General features: G+C 35.5%; 2 protein-coding genes across 3 annotated transcripts; both read left to right on the plus strand.

Annotated features, from left to right (window-relative positions):
• The first annotated feature begins 5,105 nt into the window (after positions 1 to 5,105).
• On the plus strand, positions 5,106 to 8,758 carry LOC122088595 (cyanate hydratase-like). 2 transcript variants are annotated; one of them, XM_042657909.1, is made up of 4 exons: positions 5,106 to 5,663; positions 7,130 to 7,201; positions 7,572 to 7,680; positions 8,553 to 8,758. In XM_042657909.1, the coding sequence occupies exons 1-4, from the start codon at positions 5,398 to 5,400 to the stop codon at positions 8,589 to 8,591; spliced, it is 486 nt and encodes a 161-aa protein (XP_042513843.1). In that variant the 5' UTR covers positions 5,106 to 5,397; the 3' UTR covers positions 8,592 to 8,758. The 2 variants fall into 2 exon arrangements, with proteins under 2 accessions (XP_042513843.1, XP_042513844.1); XM_042657910.1 differs by lacking the exon at positions 7,130 to 7,201.
• A 7,486-nt stretch (positions 8,759 to 16,244) lies between these two features.
• LOC122087914 (multiple organellar RNA editing factor 2, chloroplastic-like) lies at positions 16,245 to 20,490 on the plus strand. The gene is made up of 4 exons (XM_042657039.1): positions 16,245 to 16,755; positions 16,890 to 16,987; positions 17,089 to 17,154; positions 20,147 to 20,490. Exons 1-4 carry the CDS (start codon positions 16,331 to 16,333, stop codon positions 20,287 to 20,289), a joined length of 732 nt encoding a protein of 243 aa, XP_042512973.1. The 5' UTR covers positions 16,245 to 16,330; the 3' UTR covers positions 20,290 to 20,490.
• Positions 20,491 to 22,377: the final 1,887 nt, after the last annotated feature.

A 22,377-nucleotide genomic window follows, 5' to 3' on the forward strand; every position in this document is an offset into this window, starting at 1 on the left:
GGGGGGGTGTGGGGTGTAGAAAGGGATATGGAGTGATAATTCTATTAATACATATCACAATCAATGGTGCAAACAATAAACGGTGTTTTTCTTTAAGGTAAAAACAAATTATAAATAGTAGGTTTCGATTAGAATTATATACATCTATTCTATTTAATATTTAAATTATAAAAAAAATTAATTAATATTAGAGTGTATTAGTTATGAGCATTTGCAACGAAACATATTTTATAAGATAATATAATTTCTACTAGTTTTTTATTTTCTTAGTCACAAAAAAATAAAAATAAAAAATTAATAAAAAAAAAAGGTTCATTATATATTAAGTAAAGGGAATATTAAAAAAATGACAAAAAATAAGCATGCTTAGAACATAAAATTGCAAAAATATCAGGACATGACATTGTTTTAGAGTTGCACCTTTGTTTGGCAGCAACCGTCAAACTGTTCTGAAATTTTTATTTGGTTTTGGAGAAAGAACTTTAACTTTCTTAAGCTTTGAATGTGTAGATCTTGTAGGAGTCCAATGGAAGTCAAAATGTGTGATGATGTGACTAATTAGAAGCTTATTAGAGACTTTGAGTGTTTTTCTTTTAAAATATGCAAATAGAACGAAATCACCAAGACAGGCGAGATAGAGTCAAAATTTTGACTTAAATACTGAAATTTCGACTGAGATATGGTATTTATAACACATGGAATATACTGAGACAGGTGAGATACCGAAACGATATCGAAATTTTGTACTAATGTTATTTCGGATCTTTTTTCGTTTTGAAAAAAAAAAAACACCGAAATTCCAAAATTTCAGCAAGATTTCAAACCATGGTGGGAGATATATTAATCTAAGGTTTCTTACTCGTATATTAAATTCCAACGCAACAAAGTTGACCAAGTGACCTACGAAAGAATACAAATTAATAGTCAGAGTACCAGTAAGCATGAATCTATATATAAATATATAATCAAATATTTATGGGGAAAGACTCTATGGACATGAGGTGTAGGGTATACCTACATACATTTGATTTTTTTATTATTGTTTCTCTTGCCTCTGGAAAATGAATAAAATGTTCCATGTTAGTGGGCATTACCTCATGTCCATAGCATAGTTGGAAAACCAAGTTTTGACCCAGAAGACTCACCTTGTGTTAAAAAAAAAAAAAAAAAAAAAACAAAAATCAAGACGTGTCAAGATGATTTTACATTGACCCAGTTTTTTGGCTGAGTCTTGAAAAACCCATCGAATCTGTCATTATATTAAAAGGCACTTCAAAAAAAAAAATATTAAATAAAATCTTTTTACAATCCCAAATCCCAAGATTCCTAACTTAGTAATTTCTCTTACTCTTTTCCTTTTACCAAAAGGAACTTGAGACCCAAGAAACTTCCCGAACTCCTAAATCTAAAGTTCTTATTTTATTGAAAGTTGGATTATTGGAAGGTATAATTTATATTTTCTAATCCTTAACCCTAAACTAATGTTCTAACTAAGAGAAAGACTCTTGCCTGAAACCCTCAAATTATTGCTATGTGATTTTTTTCTTTTTTCTTTTTTTTCTCCCATCGCATTTTTCTGTATTTTTATGATTTATTTACATATTTATTGCATCTAAATATATATATATATATATATATATAAAAGACTCAGCTTGACTAGGTTTAACTAGGTCAACTGGCTAGGTTTTTAACCAAACGAATTAAGTCGAAAAACATGATTTTCCAACAATGGTTCATAGAACCCTTACCGTAATAATAATAGAGAAAAAGTTCTTTGAGCCGTCAGGGGAGGGTAAACTAGCACTATCTCTCTCTCTTCTTCACATGCAATGATCATGTTTTTTTTTTTTCCCTCTTTTTGATAAACATGAAACGACCTTGTTGCCTTCTATGTTGCTTGTTCAGATAACTCTCTATCAATAATATATATGAATTTTAAAATTTTCTAATAAAGAAATAAAATTTATTAGTTATAAATCATGGAAAATCTCTACTCTTAAAAATCAACATGTTTTACACATCTATTTATGTCATTAAAAAGGGTGATGTGATAACTTCAATAGTTGGATATCAAGAATAACTTAGCCTTTTCCCAAGTAAATGGGGTTAGCTACATAAATCCGCGAGTGAGGAAAACAAAAAAAAAGTAAGAGGAAGAAAAAAGATAAATAAAAGAAAAGCAACACCTTCGAGACATCCCATTTGTTAGATGTCATACTAGGATCAACGTCTTACCTTTGCGCCAATTCATTAATGATCATCTTAAGTCTGTCTCTAATCCATTTGATCATTAGATATATATTAAAAAAAAAAAAAAAAAAAAAAACATTTTAAATATATTTATTTATTTCAACCGCAGCTCTATGCCTCGATGTGCCTCAAATCAAATAAACTTTAATTAAAAATGGCGCTAGGCAGTAGAAAGGTATTACATATGGATAACTAATGCATAGAGACATTGCCATCCATCACCAATGAACTGTTTTTTTTAAAGGTGAACTTGCATCACCAATTACACATACAGTTGAAATTGGGAAAGGCCAAAAGGGCCTCCTATGGAACACATCATATGTTTTCTATTTTTGATTAGTAAAGAAAAAGAGAGGACTACACAAGATTAATCATGTACAAAAATTGGCAACAGTTGATTCACCGTTTGCCAAAGGTGCCTCCGCTATGGACGTAATAAAATGAGATACCTGATTCAGCTGTGGTAGTACCCTATAGATAGTTCCATCCATAGATCTATATACAGACAAAAAATTAGAAACCATACTAAGAGGCCAAAAGAAAGTTTGTAGGTCAAAGGAGAGTTGGATTCTCTCGGAGTTAGTCCAAATTTCAGTTACTTTCCACCCATGACTTGCTGCATATTGTGCTCCGAATAGAAGTGCCCTGGCGCCTCCTTCAAAAAGGTTTTCTATCATTAAATAATCTATTATGGGGATCTACTCAGTTTTATAGTGAATAATACCCACAGCCCACCTGATTATCTGTGGGACTAAAAGCAATGGTGCAAATCAAAATAGTGTCATGGTGGTCTGGAAGATTCACTAGGGTCTGCTGATTTGTTGAAAATAGATTTCCCAACGGTTGTTATAGAGTTGAATTTGTATTTTTCGCAATACGAATCCATTGTAAGGCTGGTGTCAGGCCTTTGTGTGGCAATTTATCCTTCCTAAAAATGATATTGTTCCTGTGCGTCCACAAGTAGTAACAAGAAGTTATGAAAGTTATAAAGAAGTATTCTCTATCCTTTTGAGACAAATTCTTAAAAAAATACATGATAATATCATTAAAAGAAGAACCCTGCAGGACCATGGTATTTAACCCTAAAGGACTAGTAGCCCAAGTTCATTTAGAAAACTCGCAAGAAAGGAAGACGTTTCAAATGGTTTCCATCTCCGAATTGCAAAAGATGCGGATTTTTTCCATGGAAATCCATTGACCTAACACGTCTATTGTTGGCAAACCGCCATGGCCTAACACATCACATGTTACCATGGGATCTTATCTTTTAGACTTGTCAAACATTACACGTTATCAGCTCAATACCTAAAACTGTCACTTTTATTTTTAAAAAGATTATATAGTCACAATCTAAATTCTAGCTCCTTACATTTTTTTTTTTGGCAAAAAAATTCTATCAGGAAGTGTGGCTTTTACTCTGAGACTCAGGATAATGTGAAATAACCTCTCCACCTCCAATTTAAGGCACAAATCTCTCACATGTTGATGTTTTCTTGGGTGTTTTCATTGACCTGTATCTAAGGATGTTAATTGGTTCGGTTTCGATTTAAATGGTTTGGTTCGATTTGGTTCATATATATTTGGACTGAAATCATATCCGCACCATTTACTAAACAGTTACACTTTCTGAACTATAACCATTTAGTAAACGGTTTCGGTTTCCATGGTTTTTAAACCGTTTCGATTTCACGGTTTTAAACGGTTTCGATTTCAGTTTATTCTATACGATTTCTAAATAGTTAGCAATCGGTTTGCTAGTTTATTCAAATATTTACTAAAATTTGTTTTTGATGATAAACAATTCAATCTTGAGAATGTGAAATCCAACCATTATTTTTTGTTAAAACAACCAAACAATTAAGCAAAAAAAATGTATTTTGATAAAAAATAGTCTGAAGCGCATCTAATAAGTCAATAAGTAATGCTTACAGCAGGGATTTTCTTCTTCTCCCCCCCTCCCAAATAATGTGTTATAATATTGAAAAATATATATTTAATATGTCATGGTATAAGCAAAAATTGTATTTTTATCAGTATACATTCTACTTAGTGCATTGGATTAATTTAATCGGCATTCCAAACAATGAGCAAGCTACCTCTAGAATTACTTGCAGGTTTACAGCACTCAATCTTCTAATCAAATGAGATACTAATGATATTTTGCAATTACCTTATTTAATCTTTAAATGGGTTAATCGGATTGGTTTTGATGGTTTAAACGGTTTGATTTTCACGGTTTCAATTCGATTTGAAACCACGGGTTAAATGGCTCAGTTCGGTTTCAACATGTTTAGCTAATCAACCTGAAACTTGAAATCAAAACTGAACTATTTACTAAACGATTTTATAGTTTCGGTGTAAATGACTTGGTTCTATTTTGGTAAACGATTTCGGTTTCAAATTCATATTCTTACCCATATCAGTATAGGTAGCTTACTCCCAAATAAAAAACACCTCTCATTTTTTTTTTTTTTTGAGAAAATCTCTCTAAGCAAGTGATGTAGTTTGATCCGACTTCATATATCACTTTTTTTTTTTTTTTCTATTTTATTTTTATGAGAAAAAAAATCTTGTCAATCTAATGCAGCATGCTATAACTACCTCGTGCATTGAATATACTCTTACGCGCCCTCTTACCTCGCACAGTCAAGATTATTGCACCCTTTTTTTTATTACTACTAAAAAAAAATCTTTATGGGATGGCGGAACCTGCAGTTGGATTTTCTTCCACGACTCTTCCACGATCTACATTGCATCCACGATGCACGCAGCACACCACACAAATTGTCGTTTTTTTTTTTTTTTAAATATATCTGTGGAGGCTTGTTTGGCTGTTTCCACACTCTGCCCCATAAGAAAACAGGAATATTGGCAGGGATGAGGGGATCCCTTGAATATAACTGTTTATTCATCTCTTGAGTGCAGGAGGGTTGGGTTGGGTTGTTCCTTCGGGCCTTGGGAATTTGTTTTGCATTTCTACGACTCTGCCGGTCTGCCCCCACAATATCGTCATTTTACTGGCGAGATAACCATGTAAATTGGAGTGAGATTGCGGAAGAGACCATTCGCATAATCTAAGCACTTGTGTTGCTAAAAGCCGAAAGCAGCGACGAGAGTTGTACTGTATTATTGTTGTGGTCAATATCAATGGAGAACAAAGCAAGCGTGGTGTCCCGTCTTCTTGCTGTGAAACAGAAGTCCGCTAAGAGTTATAGTGAGATTGCGGAGGAGACAGGACTCACCAATGTCTACGTAGGTCAGTTATTGCGGAGGCAAGCCCAACTCAAGCCTTCTACTGCCCCTAAACTTAGGGCTTCTCTTCCGGACCTCACCGACGACCTCATCCAGGAGATGATGACTCCTCCTATGAGGTCTTATGACCCTGCCATTGTCAACGAACCTGCTATTTACAGGTGGGTTATCTCTACTATTTTTTTTGTAAGTTTGATTCTTTATGTATGAGGTGGGTTTTGTGTTTGTGCTGATTTTGGCTCATTGATACCTTGTTAATTCAAATTCAGTTTAACCGTTTGATGGGCAGAGTAGAGATTCTAACATTATTGAGATTCTCAAGTCTTTTTGTTTGCTATATGTGTTTGTGTATGATAGATGAGGTTAGAATTGTACTGAAAAAGCTAAAAGCATTTACGCTGTGGGTTAGGGATTGTTAATTTGAAAATCTTACCCCATCAGCTGAAATCTCTAGTTTGTACTTTTTTGCTCTGTTTTTCTTTTGTTTTGTTTTGGGAGGGGAGGGGGATTATAAAGGGTGGGCACTGATTATAGTGGCAATATAGCATAACTTGTATTCATGCTCTTCATATACCAGACTGTAAAGTACTGTTGAGTCCTGTCTTGTACTATGATTAAACAAACTCCCAGTGTAGAACAGGGTACCCACCAATGCTTTCCAAAAGAACTGCTTTCATACTTGGTAAACTTGTAATGAATGAAATGCTTTAGAATGGTTAAAGGTGCATTTTTCATTTGATATAACATGTACTTGAGAAAAGTAACTAGTAAATCATTGTGCACATTTTACCCTGCTCTATAACAGCTCTGTCCTGAATCCTGTGTCTATAGAGGCATGGGCTATAATAAAACAATATACCGTCTCACCTGAACAAACATGCATCGAATTTCACATAAAATAATTCCAATCACCTTCTTCTTTCAAGAGGGAAAACATTTGCTGGTGACTTTTACCGACCTTGCACTGTTGGCAATATACTTCACCTCTGTTGTCACCTGGCTGCGGAGGGACCATTTCGCTTTAGGAGGTTGGTTCACAGGTACAACCTCTTAGTAATAAAGGCTACAGAAGTGATGTCGGCACTCAGTTAAGTAGAATTCCTTCTTTAGCTCCGGGGAATTTGTTTTAACCTGCAATGCAGATGATTCTCAATTACTAGGTTTGTGAATGTTGGCTGCATGCATGTACACTCCAAGTAATATATACAAGAATCGTCAGAAGCCTGGGAGATTGTGGGTATGGATGTTTCGTATCCTATTGAAAATGATGGGATACTGTGCTGCTTAAAACCCTGAGGGCACTGGTGGTTGACTACATGGGTCTCATTTGTAGACTTGATTTCTGTTCTAACCCTTGCACTGTCAAGCCATTAATTCAAAATGTCTCTGGTGAAATTCATAGGATCAAGATGATGATTTTAACCTTTAAACCTTTCTCAGGTTCATTCTTTTACTAATATTAAGTTTCAATTAACTCTCTCTCTCTCTCTCTCTCTGATCCATGAGATTTATTGTTTTTGATAAGCTAAGGAAATTTTTTGAAGTGTGAACCATTTCCTTTTGCTCATATTTGAGTTATTTATTTCTATTTGTATCCGTTAACTCATATATTTTCCTGATTCTTTAGATTAAATGAAGCCGTTATGCATTTTGGTGAGAGTATTAAGGAGATTATCAATGAGGATTTTGGTGATGGAGTGTAAGTTGTATTATACTTATTGTCTTTCTTCCTTTGAATCAGTTTTTTTGGTGGGTTGGGCCTTATTAGTATGGATCTCTATAGGGAATTTGGTTTTTAAATGATAATTAAGCTTAATAATTTTTGTAGATTGGAAATCACGATGTTTCAGAATCATCTTGTTTCCTTGTTCATTTCGTCATGGGAAATGAAATCAAATGGGAGAAATTATTTTCATCCCAATAATAGAAGTCTCCATTGTTTTTTTTTATATGGACAGGTCCTCGTTTGATTGTTAGCAATCTACAACATGTAGATTGCACAACTTTTTGCGGATACATGATTTTCATTTGATTTTTTTTTTTTTTTTTTTTTTTCATTTTGTACTTAGCATGTCAGCTATAGACTTCTACTGCTCCGTGGACAAAATTAAAGGTGTTGATGGGAATGATCGTGTTGTTGTGACATTTGATGGGAAGTATTTGTCACATTCCGAGATGGTCAGTAATTCCTCTTTCCTTGCTTCCATATTTGTGCCTAGGAAACATTCAGTTGGTGAATCTATTTGAGGATCCACCCCTAATTTGCAGGGTTGGTGCTCATTTTAAATCTCCCACAACCCCCACCATCACGGACCCTGGACCACACCTTATAAAAAAAGGAAAATTTATTTTCTGCTTATAGAGTCTCAAGTTATTCAGGAAACATGTTGGCTGGATGTGCAACTTGGTTTCTCATTTTTCTTGGTATATATTTTCCAGTTTTCTCATTTAAGATTTTATGAAGCCCATATACTAATACATGTATGTATCCATTTATTTTTCTGCATTGAATAATTTAATTGTTTATTAACTAGTCACTTTATTTAATTTGTTGAGTTACTTCAACCAACATAAATCTGAGTGAGTTGAGAATTGATTCTGAAGTTTAACAAGTTTTGAGATTGGCTTCAGATGCTTTACTCTGTGATTGTAGTATCTTTCACTTCATTTTATATCTTCCTCTTTGGACTATAGACAACTTTTCACCTACATGTATTCAAAACAAGTTTAATTGTTTTCAGTGGAGGGATTGGGATCCTCTCCAACACCAATGACCCTCCATCGACCCATCCAAAGGCTGGAAAGGCTTGGACACACATCCCCAGGTGTTGGCAGGTGTTGGGATGTGTGACCAAGCCCCTGCAGCCCTTGGATGTTCTTTGGAGGGACGTTGGAGGGTGCAGTGGTTGGAGAGGAGCCTGATCCTCAGTGGAGACAGTAAAGTAATATAACTGACTTAATTAGATGATCAGCCAATGATTGCAATCTTTACTGGAATTTAAATCTGAGGCATGTTGTTTTTTCTCTTTTTTTTTCTTTTTTTTCTTCAGAGGGCTGAGAATATGGTGTCAAGGATAAGGTTGCAATAAAGCTAATGGAACCCCCACTTTTGCCACGTACAAAAGCCAAACACTTCTTTGTTGTGGCTGCACTTGTTTGTTTGATGAATATAGCTCATTAGGAGGGAACTGCTACCTTTACATTGTAATTGTATGTTTGGTTTTTGTTAGTTGAATAAAAGATTCTTTTTTTTTTTTTCAATGAAAATAAAGTAAAATTAAGAACAGAGCAAAGAAATAAGATCTTGTGAAGCGACCAACCTTACCTTTTTCTCCTCCCTAGCCCTATGAGCAACATACTTAAAAAATATTTACTACCTATCCTGATGGTACCTTAATACAAAAGAGCTAAACATGTCATTCACCTCCAAAACTCCCCTAAACAAAATATCAAAAATAGCTTTAATGGTTGTAACATCATTTGTAGTGGCCCTACAAATGCCAAATGCATCATTCTCAAATAATAAGTGAGAAACTTTTGGAGCACCTTGAGCAACTTTAATACCCCTAAACATATTCATATCTATATAAGCATGTAAGAGATGAGACAAAACTTCCATGGCCATGATAAAGAGATATGGACTCAAGGGACAACCATGTCTAATATCCCTAGATGGTTGAATATTCTAAAATATGTCTTTGTAACATCTCGACATTGCTGATGAAAAAAAGAGCTTGAAAACCATCCACACTAGGCATTAAATGCACCCATATTAAAGACACCAGACCCTATCTCATCTTCAGAAGGACAGCTAACTAACTAGATACAAGAGGCTGAAAAAGACATTCAATAAAAGATGGATCGAGAGGGTTGGTAGTAACAGAAACAACTTGAAAATAGTTAGAAAGTTCCTTGGCATAAGTGGAGGAGAATCCAACCTATTATCATCTGCATCAAGAATAAATTGAATTCTATTTTTTCTGAGAGTTTGTTTAGCCAAAGCATGATTATACTTGATGTTCCTATCACCATCCTTGATATACATATCCTATGATTTCTGTAACCAATAATTCCTCAGCAGCTAGCATCCATTTAAGAGTTTATTCAACATCATAAAGCTTAAAGCTAGAAGTGGAGGAAAAGTTCTGATCTTTAAGGAACATATGAGGATTAAATGGTTTGGATTTAAAAGATTCCAAATGACCAAACACAGAAATATTCCACTGCCGAAGAAACTGACTTAAACTATTATGTTTAACCATAAAATTACTTGCACCTGAGAGAGCACATTTAACTGAAAAAAAAAAAATGCATAGTCACGGTGATGCAACCAAGCAGCTTGGAAATGAAAATTTTTCTTACTCCGAGAGCTGAGGACACAGTTTCCAGTAGAATTGGATTATGCTCAGAGCCTATAGAAGAGAGCTTCTTAAGAAAAGCATTCGGACAAAAATGCAACCAAGAAGGAGGGAGGCTAAACACCAAACCAGTGGTCTTTGTTTCTTTGATCATGTGAAAGGTGACCCAGGGAAAGAAAGTTCTTCCAATTCGAATTTAATTTTTTTTAAAGCTGAGGCTACAGGAGGAGAGGGAAGTTGAAGGTTCACCCCCCTCCGCCCAACTTGTCGGAACCAGAAAGAATCTCATTAAAATCACCAATGAGATATAAGGATTAGATAGAGTAAGCAAATCCAGAGAGTCCTAACACTGAACCCAAAGAGACATGAGGGAGAGCATACACATACACCATGTCTTTTTTCTACCATATCAGACTATACCAACTGCAATATCAGCCACAAACACAGCCATACAGTGTTCCGTATAAATCACCTTAGATTTACCCAAAGGCCTCCTTTCAAACCAGTTACACCCAAACTATTTAATGGAACTGTTGTGGCAAAAATGTAGTACCCTCAAGACCGCACAACAATGATATGGGCCATGCCAAACGGTCTAGACCTGACTAAGTCACCTATCTGACCCATAGTTAGCAAATTCGGATTCGGGAATTATTCGGGCGGAGAATTATTCAGAATAATTCGATTGATTAATTTAAGGATTCGGTCAAAAAAGCTTATTGGGTTTTTTTTTTTTTCAATACTATTTAAGTGGACCGAATAATTCAGTTTAATTGGGTTCGGTCCGAATTATTCGCGTTTTATATTCACTTTTGAAAAAATCCCGAATTTTACCTAATTTTATTTTTAATTCGGATTCGGTCAGAGTTTTTTATTAAATTCGGAAAAATTTGGTTTGGCCGAATTGATAACACTGATCTGACCCACTCTGCTAAAAATCCTCGATTACCGAGTGAGTTGCTGAACGCCAGCACTAGGAAAGTGGAGTAGGTGTTCTGTCGTACAGTAACCCAAGTAGATCAAGTAAAACGGTGCTAGGACCACAATTGATCGGAAGGCCCAAAGCCTCATCAGCTAAGCAGCACGGACAACAATCATTCAGGATAAGTAGCTTGGCAATCAGACTACCGAGTCCAGGTCACTTGGCACAAGAGTCTTACAAGACCCAAGTTGCTCCGCACAAGAGTCCTACGAATTCCCACACCAAGACACGCATTAGTGGATCCCAAGTCCAACACGTGACTCATGCACAAGGGATGGACATGTCCTACTCCGAAAATGATTTTTGAGGGGATATCGGATCTTACCTAAAGGAAGGATATCTCGCCCTATCCTTTGGGATACAGTCATTGCATGAAGCACCCATAGCAGGGTCATCTCCCATAGTCACTTTCCTATTACAACTTTTGATATATTCAGACTCTTACTAGCATTAGGAACGTAGATGCGGATCCTCTATAGCAAGGGGGGCTATAAATCCTATAACGCAGCTTGAGAGGGTGACACGTGGTAGATATATGATCGTGTGACTTGGTTCAATTCTACCCCAAAAAGCGATATAGACATGCACTATATGTTATCCCCTTTTTTTCTAAAATCGATGAAACCCTAAAATAGGGTTTCGCTGATGTCCCCTTTCTCTGCCTATTCCTCACTGTTCCTGATATGTCCAACTTCTCTTTTTCCCATGTTTCTCACCCTTACTCGCCTATATGGATGTTTAGATTTTCTTTTTGAATTTTTTAGTTTTTAAGATCTTTTGTTGTTAATACATCAAATTGGGTCACTTTCTGAACAAAAGAATGATCCCTTTCTCTTTTCCCCTGTTCCTCACCCTTACCCTTCCTTGCCTATATGGATGAACAAATGAATGATCCCCTTTCTCTTTTTCCCCTATTTATCATCCTTACTTGTCTGTGTGGATGTTTAGATTTTTCTTCTTTTATAAGTTTTTCAGTTTTTAAGATTTTTTGTTGCTTATGCATCAAATTGGGATCACTTTATGAACAAAGAAATGATCACACTTTGTAGGATGAAAGATTTGGGGACAAATCTCGCACTGCAGAAAACCCTATTTCAGGTTTCATTGATTTTGGGAAGATCGATTTCGAGAAGAAAGGGTTCTTGCATTTAACAGATAATATGTAATGCATGTCTATATGGCTTTTTGGAGCAATAACGAACCAAGTCACATGATCACATAATCACCACATGTCACCCTCTCATGTTGTGCATGTCTATATGGCTTTTTGGATCCTAGGAACCTACCAAAGCGGGACTTTCACTCGATGGCCGCCATCTTCAGTTATAAATACCCAAGTAAATCTCCTTTCGTGGGGGATCGAACTTTTTCTGTGCTTATTAGAATTATCTATTTGCAGAGAGATTTGACTTCGGCATTGGAGAGTTCCACGCTGGATCAGCCTGGCGCTCACTCTCTTGTGTTTTTCTCTGTGCAGGTTCCATGACGCCTAGGACAATTTCTTTCCGCAACAGGAACCAATAGATTGAAAATTTCTAAAATGTTTAGGGAGCATTTGATAACAAACCCTTTACACTATAGACAACAACAACAATAACAACAACAACAACAATAACAACAACAACAAACTTACATAAAACACTATAGACAACAACAACAATAACAACAACAACAAACTTAGCCTTATCTCAACTTAATGGGGTTGACTACACATAAAACACTATATCAAGGTGAAATTTCCAAGAATGAGAAACCAAACATTTCTTTGTAAGAGGGGAGTGTACGCCCCTGACATTCCAAAAGTAACATAGGGCAACACTAGAAAAACTCAGGCGAAACAATAATATTAGAATAGAAACCATAGTTTTTAAGATGCTGATGCGGTCTAGAGATGGTAAAGCAGTGCTCTGCGTTGCGTGAAGTAGCCCCTTATGGATTTTTTTTTGTTAAAACACATTTTAAAATTACTCGATGAAGATTCCAAATATAGATTTTTTATTAGTAGGTGTATGATTTTGTTAACACTTGAGATGTATGGGATCAACTTTACTTTACCAAAAATAACCAAAACAAACAAAACAAAAACATGATTCACAAACAGGGTTTGGATTTTGTCAAGGATTTTAAAAAAGGGCTTTGAAAATGAATCAAGGAATAATAAAGAACCACTGATCTAGGTGACCATTTTGCTCCGACAGCAGTAAATTTCATTATTCTTTGACAAGAGTAGAAATATAGTGGATGGCCTTAGGGCTTAGGCACTCATTTTGGCATCATAGAGGTAAGTATAATAAATACTTGTATTTTTTATGTCTTCTTTTCTTTATATTTGTAATTTTGTTTCATAATTATGTATTTATATTATATGTTAATATGTTATGATGATTGATGATTGATGATTGACGAAGATGAACTTAGTTTATTCATTTTATTGATTTGTTTTCTTGATGAATATCTTACATTGGTATGAAACCTTTAATATTTGTTTAACATATGAGTAATAGGATTCAACTAGGATTTGAATCAAATAGATTGGTTTTATAAAATAATTACACAAGAACTCTTTAGTCAATAAGGCGACGTTTTATGCCCGTCTTATCGTTAAGGCGCTTCGAAAGACCATCAAACACTTCCGTCGCCTTATCGCCTTAAAAAATATGATAGAAACAGTGATACCGGATGACGAAATGTCAAGGCAACGAAAAAAAAAACATACAACCCATTAGTAGAGGAAACAAAAAGCAACCAAGAAGAAGTAAACCTCCAAGAAATAATAAACAAAAGGAAAGGAGATCAAGGTACACAACACAGGAACAGAAGAACCCAAGAAGAACAAACAAGTTGCAATAACATAATAATAATAATAATTAAAAAAAAAAAACTAACATAATTAAAATCGGCTCCTCGTAGTAGATAGAGCTTGTTGTAAGAAATAGAATTCGGGCAATAGGTATAAGATTTGATAATAATAAATTATATATCACAAGATAATAATAATAAAAAGAAGAGTAACTTATGGTTAAACTTGAGTCTCTCGTACATATTCACCTTTGTCTCTGAACCAATGATCATACATATTCACCTCTGATCAAGAGGCATAGAGGAGCACATCAAGAAGTGAGGCAGAATGGTTTTGTACATAAGAGGTAGTGAGGTCATTTCATGCGAGAGAGAGAGAGAGAGAGAGAGAGAGAGAGAGAGAGAGAGAGAGAGAGAGAGAGAGAGAGAGAGAGAGAGAGAGAGAGAGAGAGAGAGAGGATACTAGTTTACCTTCCCCTCGCAGTTCAAACAACCTTTTCCTTAAGATTCAAGAGAGGTCTCCTCTGCTTTGGAGCGTCATTTTCACTTCTTTTTTTTTTTTCTCTCCTATTCTATCCTACTAAGTGTTGTTGGCCAATAGCTAGTCTATTGGGCTCTAGTAGGGTTGAGGGGCACTTAATCCTACACACACCTGAATATGACAAGATTCGATCCCATGACCTCCTCACTTGCGTGCCACGCCACACCATTTTCTATTTGAATCAAACTATTAACATATTTATGTCATTACCTAATTATTGGCTAAATTTAAGCCAATTAGACTGTACGTCATACTATTAATATGGTGATTGTAAAAAATAAATAAATTAAAATTAAAAAGAAAATAAATGATGGTCATACCAATGAGATAGATCACCGAATTTGACATATACCTTAAGAATTTTCCACCTATCTAATAATTATTAGAGTGATCAAATTACTCGTCCACATGGTAGAACTAGCCACTCATAGAATTCTCTTAACTCCCCCACCCCCACCCCTACTTTTCAATGGTGGTTTTATGTCCTGGGAAAAAAGGTAAAACCTAGTAATAAAAAATGAAAAATTAACAAGAGGATATACGAATTAAGTTATTAGCATTATATGTGCTTCTTCTTCTCACTGCACCAATGATTGTTTTGTAAAATGATATCATTCACATAGGGCTCATATTTCTGGATAAGAAAAGAAAAACAATAATAATAAAAAAAAATCAATGTAATAGAAAATTGCATTTACCATTGAAGGGAAGTTTTCCTTTTATTTGTTTATTTATTTATTTTTCTTTTGGAAAATTTTTAGTGCACCTTCATAAAGTTATGGTAAGAAGTAAAAACAATATTAAAAAAAGAAGAGAAAAAATAATATGAGCTAGATTGAATGACACCTGCAATCGTGCACAGAGGAAGCAAATGACGGTCACACATCCTCTGCAACGAGTAGTGAGATGCGGTGAGCATTGGACAACTGAAAACATTTGGGCACGCATCCCAAGGGGATCCCAATCATTCAATGCAGCGGCTACATACGGTTTTCACTCGCAAACGAAGGTGCCACTTCCTTTGAAATATGAAAATTTCATCCCTGTAGTTCTAGAGAACCAATAATCATAATTTAAATAGCACTAGAAGTGCTACATTTCCGTTCCCACCATAGTTATTAAATTCGAATTCGGGAATTATTCGAATGACTTAGTTTTATTAACTCAACGATTCGGTCAAAATATCTGTCAAAAAAGCGGAGATAATAAAATTCAAGTTCGGATTAGGGAATTATTTATTTATATAAATAAAAAGCGGACAAAAAATTTGGATGTTATTTTTAATAATTGTAATACTTGTTTCATATTATCTATCAATTATCATATGTACATAACATACAAATGATATAAAAATTAAAATTTTAAATTTTAAAGATAAAAATATTATATTTAGCTCTCTTTTTTTTTCTAAACTCATTTGCTATTACTCAAATAATTGAAGCAGAGAAAGAGAGACTGAGAGGGGGGACTGAGCACAAATTCAGTTAGACTCATGTCACCCACCATGCATGTTCACCTCAAAAACTAGAGAGAGAGAGAGTAACGACTGTAAGATTTAGTCAAACCAAAATGGTGTGAGAGATTTTTTTTAATTATTATTATTATTTTATAGAAGTGTGAGAGATTACTTCAGAAAAGAGTGAAAGACAAGCTTTGTTGATTTCTATTAAAAAAAGAAGAAAAGTAACACTAAAATAATAAATGCATAATAATCACACTATTTTCTAAAGGGTTATTGACTTATTAAAGATAAAGTTTTTTCTTTTTACATGAGATAAAATTCAATTCAGCCGAATTATTCGTGAATTAAAAAAAAATCTAAAAAATCTGAAAATTTTTCATTTGATTCAGATTTGGATTGAATTATTTGTAAAATTTGGTAAAATTCTTGGCCGAATTTTTCGTAAATAGTTCGGAGAATTTCATAACTAAGGTTCCCACTAATGCTATTCGAAGCCAGTTTATCAAATGCTTCGATAAATTGAAGTGAGGGTAAAATTGTAATTTTAATAATATTGCAGTTTACCCAACCCCACCCGAAAGAATTCCGTTCATTAATCCTATAAGTCCAACAAATGCAGATATAGATAGGTCTTCAACCCTCCGAAAACCCTAGCTATCTCCATCACTCCAGTTTCAGTTTCCGCCATGGCTGCAGCCATCGCTCGATCCCTCCTATTCTCTCGATCTTCTCAACCCACTCTGTTCCTCGCTAGGCGCCTTCTCTTTTCTTCTTCTTCTTCTATTGCTCAGGCCCCTCCACTCGCTGGCTTCGTCAGAGCAAGGCGTCCATCTACCTTACTCTCCCACTCTGTTCGAGTGCTGGCACCTGGTGCGAGCCGGTTGAACGTTATTCGATGCAGAGTTCACCGCTCAGGTGGAGATTCGGCTTACTCGCCGCTTAATTCAGGGTCGAACTTCAGTGACAGGCCTCCTACGGAAATGGCCCCTCTGTTCCCCGGTTGTGATTACGAGCATTGGCTCATTGTTATGGATAAGCCTGGTGGTGAGGGTGCTACCAAGCAGCAGATGATCGATTGCTACATTCAGACTTTAGCCAAGGTTCTTGGAAGGTAAACCATTTTGATTGAGACCTCAAATGTATTACTTCAGTTAGGTTTTGGGGTCTCTTTATCTGAAATATGTATTTTATGGATCCTTTTCCCCTCCGGTGTTTTGTTAACTACGACTCTTTAACGATAATTAGTGAAGAGGAAGCGAAGAAGAAGATTTACAATGTTTCATGCGAGAGGTACTTCGGTTTTGGATGTGAAATTGATGAGGAAACCTCAAATAAGCTCGAAGGTTTGTCGAAATTAGCTCATAGTTCACGTTTTCTAGCATCTCTGAGTTTACTGTGTAGTCTGTGTTGTTCTGACTTCTGAGTGATTCCTTTTTCATTGCAGGCCTTCCTGGTGTCCTCTTTGTGCTTCCTGATTCTTATGTGGATGCAGAGAACAAGGACTATGGAGGTAAGCATTTCAAGACGACAGTGGACATTTAACACGTTCCCCCCTCCGTCTTATAAATTTATGTGTAATCTATTTTTTCTTAGTGTAAGTGTCAATAACTGTTATGTATGTGGCAATATGCTGGTCAGTTGTGATATTATGTCCAGTATCTTCTTACTACACGTTTACCTCAATACTCTGAAACGTCACATGGTGCCCCTTTCATTGCATCTTCTTTTTCCTTGTCAGACATGGAATACCTAGGTTTGAATTTGTTGCTTCAAAACAATCGTTCTCTAAGTAAAATATTTTTAATGCAAACTTATTTGCACAGAATACAACAGCTATACGTGACACACTTAATTCATGCTTAATTCATTAAAGGGGACTATACATGGATCCCTTAATTCATTAGGGGGGGTGATGGGAAGCTAGTGCTCATTCCTATGCTCATAGCTTATCTTATTCTTACAAGTTTAGTTGTTCAGTCTCGTTCTGAAGTTCTATGTGAACCTGTTTAATTGCTCTTTGATGTCCAATTGGAGGAGACAACCAAAAATTATGAAAGAAAACGGTTGCTGGCATAGATTGGGGTTGATACTTGATAGTTTCAGCATACTATGATTTTTAATACACTTTATCCATCTTGGGTACTAGGAATAGCCTGAATCTTTATGGGCTAAAATCCTGTTGCTTCTGTATGGATGGTGGACTTGGATAGTTGTAGGTATGAAATGATAAGTACTTGTTGTTCGCTATACTCTTTCTAAATTTTACTAGGTGTTGTTCATGTGTATAGGGAATCAAGAAAAGAATTCAAACATTTCACTGTTTCTGCTATGACAGAGGAAATTTTTAAATATCAAATTCCAGTTTAGAACCTCTCTCTTAATAGTTCCAAGCTTCTTAGGTTTCAAGGAGTTGCATGCACACAAGATGCCTACTTAGATTTTCAGGTTGCGCATCAGAATGCTCCAGTGGGAAGTGAATTTATCATGGGTTGACATGTAAGGTTGGTAGAGAACTAAAGTACAGATGGTTAAACACCTTATGACATATGAGTAATATCAGTCGATCTTGGCAAAGCAGAAGAGCTTCCTGAGGGCGATGCTAAGCTTTGAATGCTAATGGAATTACTTCAAAAATTCTCCCTTAACTGTTCTGATCAGTGGAGATGAAACATAAACTTTTCATCTTCTGATACTGTTACCTGTTTGTTTCATGGAACTTCTGAACCATCTGATCAGTATGTGATGCTAAAAATAACTAGAGAGTAAGTTCTTTATGTTCTTTTTTTTTTTGGGTTTAGATTAAACATTAATGATGCAGTGGCGCTTTCGTTGACCGGCCCAAACCTTTTTGGGAGCTCAAACAGATATGAACTGGGTCCAAATTTCTTTATGATCTAGTAATATATTTAGGGATTTATTTTCTTATTTGAGATTACCTTGTAATCTTATTTTATGGAAAATAGGATAATATAGGAGATTGATTTCTTAGTTTGAGTTAGTCACCTAGTTTATTACCGTTTCTATTTTAAAATATGTAAAGGAGTCTTTATTTTTCTTTATATGACCTAGTATATGATGGAGCACATTGAGAATGACATATGGAGTTACAGATTTAGTGTTGACCGAGTGGCTTAGCAGCTTGTTGGCTGTGGTTTCCCTCTCTTCCTAAGTAACTCTTGAAGATTCTATTTATCTATCAAACTGCCACCAACCTTGTAAACTTTTGAGTATTTACAGCTTTGCCCTTATTTTGGTTATTGTATACTTAGGTAGACCCCTAAGTGATCAGAACCGGGTTTTTTGAAACCCCAGATTGCATTAATTAATAAATGGTTTGAGATTAATTTCAAGCAGGCTAATATGACCAGTTTGTAAAGGGGAGACTGGTTTATAGCTTTTGCATGCCTTTGTTACTCAGTCTATATTGGGGAAGCAGAAGAAGCTTGTAAGGTACTGCAGCTTTGTACTCATGGGGATCAGTTGATTTCTACTGGATTCTCTCTACTCAATGAGGAGTAGAAGATCAGTAGGGATATGTGAGTGTGAAATGTAGCCGCTTCTAGATTATTTTCTTAGTTTCTTATTGTGTGTTAGTAATGGACTGAATCCTTGTTTAGTAGTTTAGTGCAAAACTGGTTAGCGATGGCCTCACACTTGATATGTTTCCAATTTGGGTACAGGCAGTCCATCTTGGCAAACCAGTTAGCCTTAGATGGCAATTGTCTAGCTTTGAATGCTAATGACTCACATCAAAATCCTCTCTTTAACTGTTCTGGCCTTCTGATACTCAATGAAGTTACAGATCAGTGGAGATGAAATATGTAGTTTTACAAACTGAATGTTAATCTTCATTCCTACAAATGAGAGATCAACTTTGTTTTGTAGGTATCTAGGGTTTTGGTCGAGATTATGTATGTGTCTCTCTTTGCTATTGAGATGATGAAAACACATTGTAGTTTACCACTGAAAGACAGTAAGGTCCTTAGGCATTTGAATACTTTTGGCAGAAGTCTAATCTTACTCTAATAATTCTCTATGAGTTTGATAAACCTTTGAATATTACTAAGGCATCCAAGCTTATGTGCTAATCATTGTGTATTGCACCTCTTTTGAATTCTGACATGATAAACCTTGAATATTACTAAATTTCTTAATTAACAATTAAAATCATGAAGAGGGATGGTTTGACATGTAGAAAGGGCAGATGCTGGGAACTCTCGTATTTAGGCTTACATTCATCCGAATTCTCACACTAATCTTGTCTAGTGTTTTTCCTGAAAAGAGAGCCATTAAAATGTGTTCCATGCATTTGTTATTTTGTGTTATTCAAATTGTAGGATTTAGTTTTATTGCTAGTTTGGATAAGCAATGAACCAATGCCAGGCAACGCTCTGGCACAGATGGGCATAATAGCAAAGGATCCTCTCCCCACTAGCACTCCCATCTTTTTCAGCACAACTGGGTTTAAGCATTCTAAATTTTCTATCTTTCATTATTTGCAGCTGAACTGTTCGTGAATGGAGAGATAGTGCAGAGATCCCCAGAGAGACAAAGGAGGGTGGAACCTGTGCCCCAGAGAGCTCAGGACAGACCCAGATATAACGATAGAACACGATATGTGAGGCGCAGAGAAAACCAACGGTGAATGTAAATGAAGGCAATGGTGACCATCTCATGCACTCAGAATATGTGTAGTTTTCTTTCGTGAAACCGCCTTACCCATGTGTATTACCTTCTCTCCTTGTGTCGACATTTTCCTTCCTATTCAGATTGACCATCTTGCATGTTTGGACTTGTTAAATACATTAATATTAAGAGGAGGGGCATCGCTTCTCTTCCGCTCGCACGTCTCATGTTGTCAAGTAGACCATAGCCACTTGCATAGGAGAAAGTACTACTACAATCCTAAGGCTATGTTTGGTAGCCAAGAGAAAAGAAAAGAAGTGAACAAAAATCTAGAAAAGAATAGAATAGAATAGAATAGAACTGAAATGAAAATAAAATAAATTATGTCTGTTGGATTATCAATAGAAAAAGAAAATATTTTTATTTTCTTGTGTTTTAGGTAAGAATTTTTTAGCAACATAAGAAAATTTTATCATTCCCAAGTTGAATTTTGAAATTTAAAATAAGAATCTTCTCTTAGGCTGTGTTTGGTAGCTAAGAGACAAAAAGTGCAAAAATTATATTTAGTTTGAAAAATTCTCTTTGTGCTTGGTATGTTCTTAATCAAGAGAAGATTTTTTTTTGAATTTCAAAATTTACCTTGGGAATGATGAAGTTTTTTTGTATGGTCAAAAAAAAGTCTTGTCAAAAATACAAGAAAACAAAAAATATATATATTATAATATTTTTTTTCTTTTAATGGTAGTCAAACATACATACTTTGTTTTATTTTATTATTAATTGATTTCTTTTCAATTTCTTTTCTTTTCTTCTCTGGGCTATCAAACACCAGCTTTTACAATCCACCGTAGCCTCTGCCCCTTCATACATTATGTCATACTTCCTACTGCCAAAATGTATTTGGACTCGGTTGGTTTCCATTTACTCTAAATTTTGGAATGGGGATCCACAGGACAAAAGGAAGTTACATTTAATTAGCTGGAAGAAAATGGGGATCTACAGTACAAAAGGAAGTTACATTAATTAGCTGGAAGAAAATTTGCAAACCTAAGAACCTTGGAGGCTTGGGTATCAGAGTCTTGGAAATACAGAATGAGGCTCTAATTTTAAAATTGGGATGGAGATAGATAACTGAACCAGAATCCTTGTGGGCTCGGGTCCTCTCTGTCAAGTACTTTCTAGGCCGATCTATTTTCAACCCATAAACCCTCAAGAAGAAAGGTTCGTGGTCATCAAATAATATCGCATGCATGCTCTCAACACTTATCTGTCTGACCAGAAGAATCATTGGGAATGGGCACCATACGGACATTCGATGGGATCCATGGATACCATCCATTCCAAATGCATTATGAAGGACTGACATACTTATCCCCAATTCTTTTGATGGTAAGCAGGTTTGTGAGCTCATTTCAGGTGATACATGGAATACTAATCTACTATTATCTTTTCTTCCTGTACATTTTGTAGTTTCAAATTATATCAATACCCATTGGCACACAACAGGATCACTGGTGTTGCACCATCTCAAAATCAGGGATCCTAACCACTAAATTGGTTGTTGGATTTCTAAGTAGTGATACACCTACTAACGTTATTGGATTATCTAACAGGTGTTCTTGCTTATCTCTTTGCTCACATTGGTGGTGCTTCTTTTGAAAAATCCATACTCACTCAAAATTTAAGACCTTCTTTGGAGGATTTCCCACGGAGGGCTTCCAACTAAGGATGTGCTAGGGAAATGGGTGCTCATGGAGAACATTTGTGCCCTATGTAATTCTGAAGAGGAATCCATTTGGCACCCTTTCCTTTCATGTGCCTTCACCAAACGTATTTGGGCAGCTAGTCCTTTAGGACTTCAAACTTATTCATGCAGAGCATCATCTTTCCAACAACTTATTATATATTTTTTCAAGTCTAAGCTTATACCGCAACTTGACCTTGAATATTTCTTCTCTATGTTCATTATTATATGCTACAACATTTGGTCACATAGAAATAATATTCTATTTAAGAGAGGTAAACCCCCATTAAATTTTAGAACCAGCTGTAAAATGGCTCAATATTAACTGCAATCCCTGGATATCCGCAAATGTCCTGGACAATC

Source organism: Macadamia integrifolia, chromosome 9, assembly GCF_013358625.1.
Source record: "Macadamia integrifolia cultivar HAES 741 chromosome 9, SCU_Mint_v3, whole genome shotgun sequence".
Lineage (NCBI taxonomy): Eukaryota > Viridiplantae > Streptophyta > Magnoliopsida > Proteales > Proteaceae > Macadamia > Macadamia integrifolia.

Coding starts and splice junctions, on each gene's coding strand:
- LOC122087914 (XM_042657039.1), top strand. CDS start 16,331: ATGGCTGCAGCCATCGCTCGATCCCTCCTATTCTCTCGATCTTCTCAA. Junction 16,756..16,889: donor TTAGCCAAGGTTCTTGGAAG/GTAAACCATTTT, acceptor AACGATAATTAG/TGAAGAGGAAGCGAAGAAGA. Junction 17,155..20,146: donor AGAGAACAAGGACTATGGAG/GTAAGCATTTCA, acceptor CATTATTTGCAG/CTGAACTGTTCGTGAATGGA.
- LOC122088595 (XM_042657909.1), top strand. CDS start 5,398: ATGGAGAACAAAGCAAGCGTGGTGTCCCGTCTTCTTGCTGTGAAACAG. Junction 5,664..7,129: donor AACGAACCTGCTATTTACAG/GTGGGTTATCTC, acceptor CTGATTCTTTAG/ATTAAATGAAGCCGTTATGC. Junction 7,202..7,571: donor GAGGATTTTGGTGATGGAGT/GTAAGTTGTATT, acceptor TTTTGTACTTAG/CATGTCAGCTATAGACTTCT.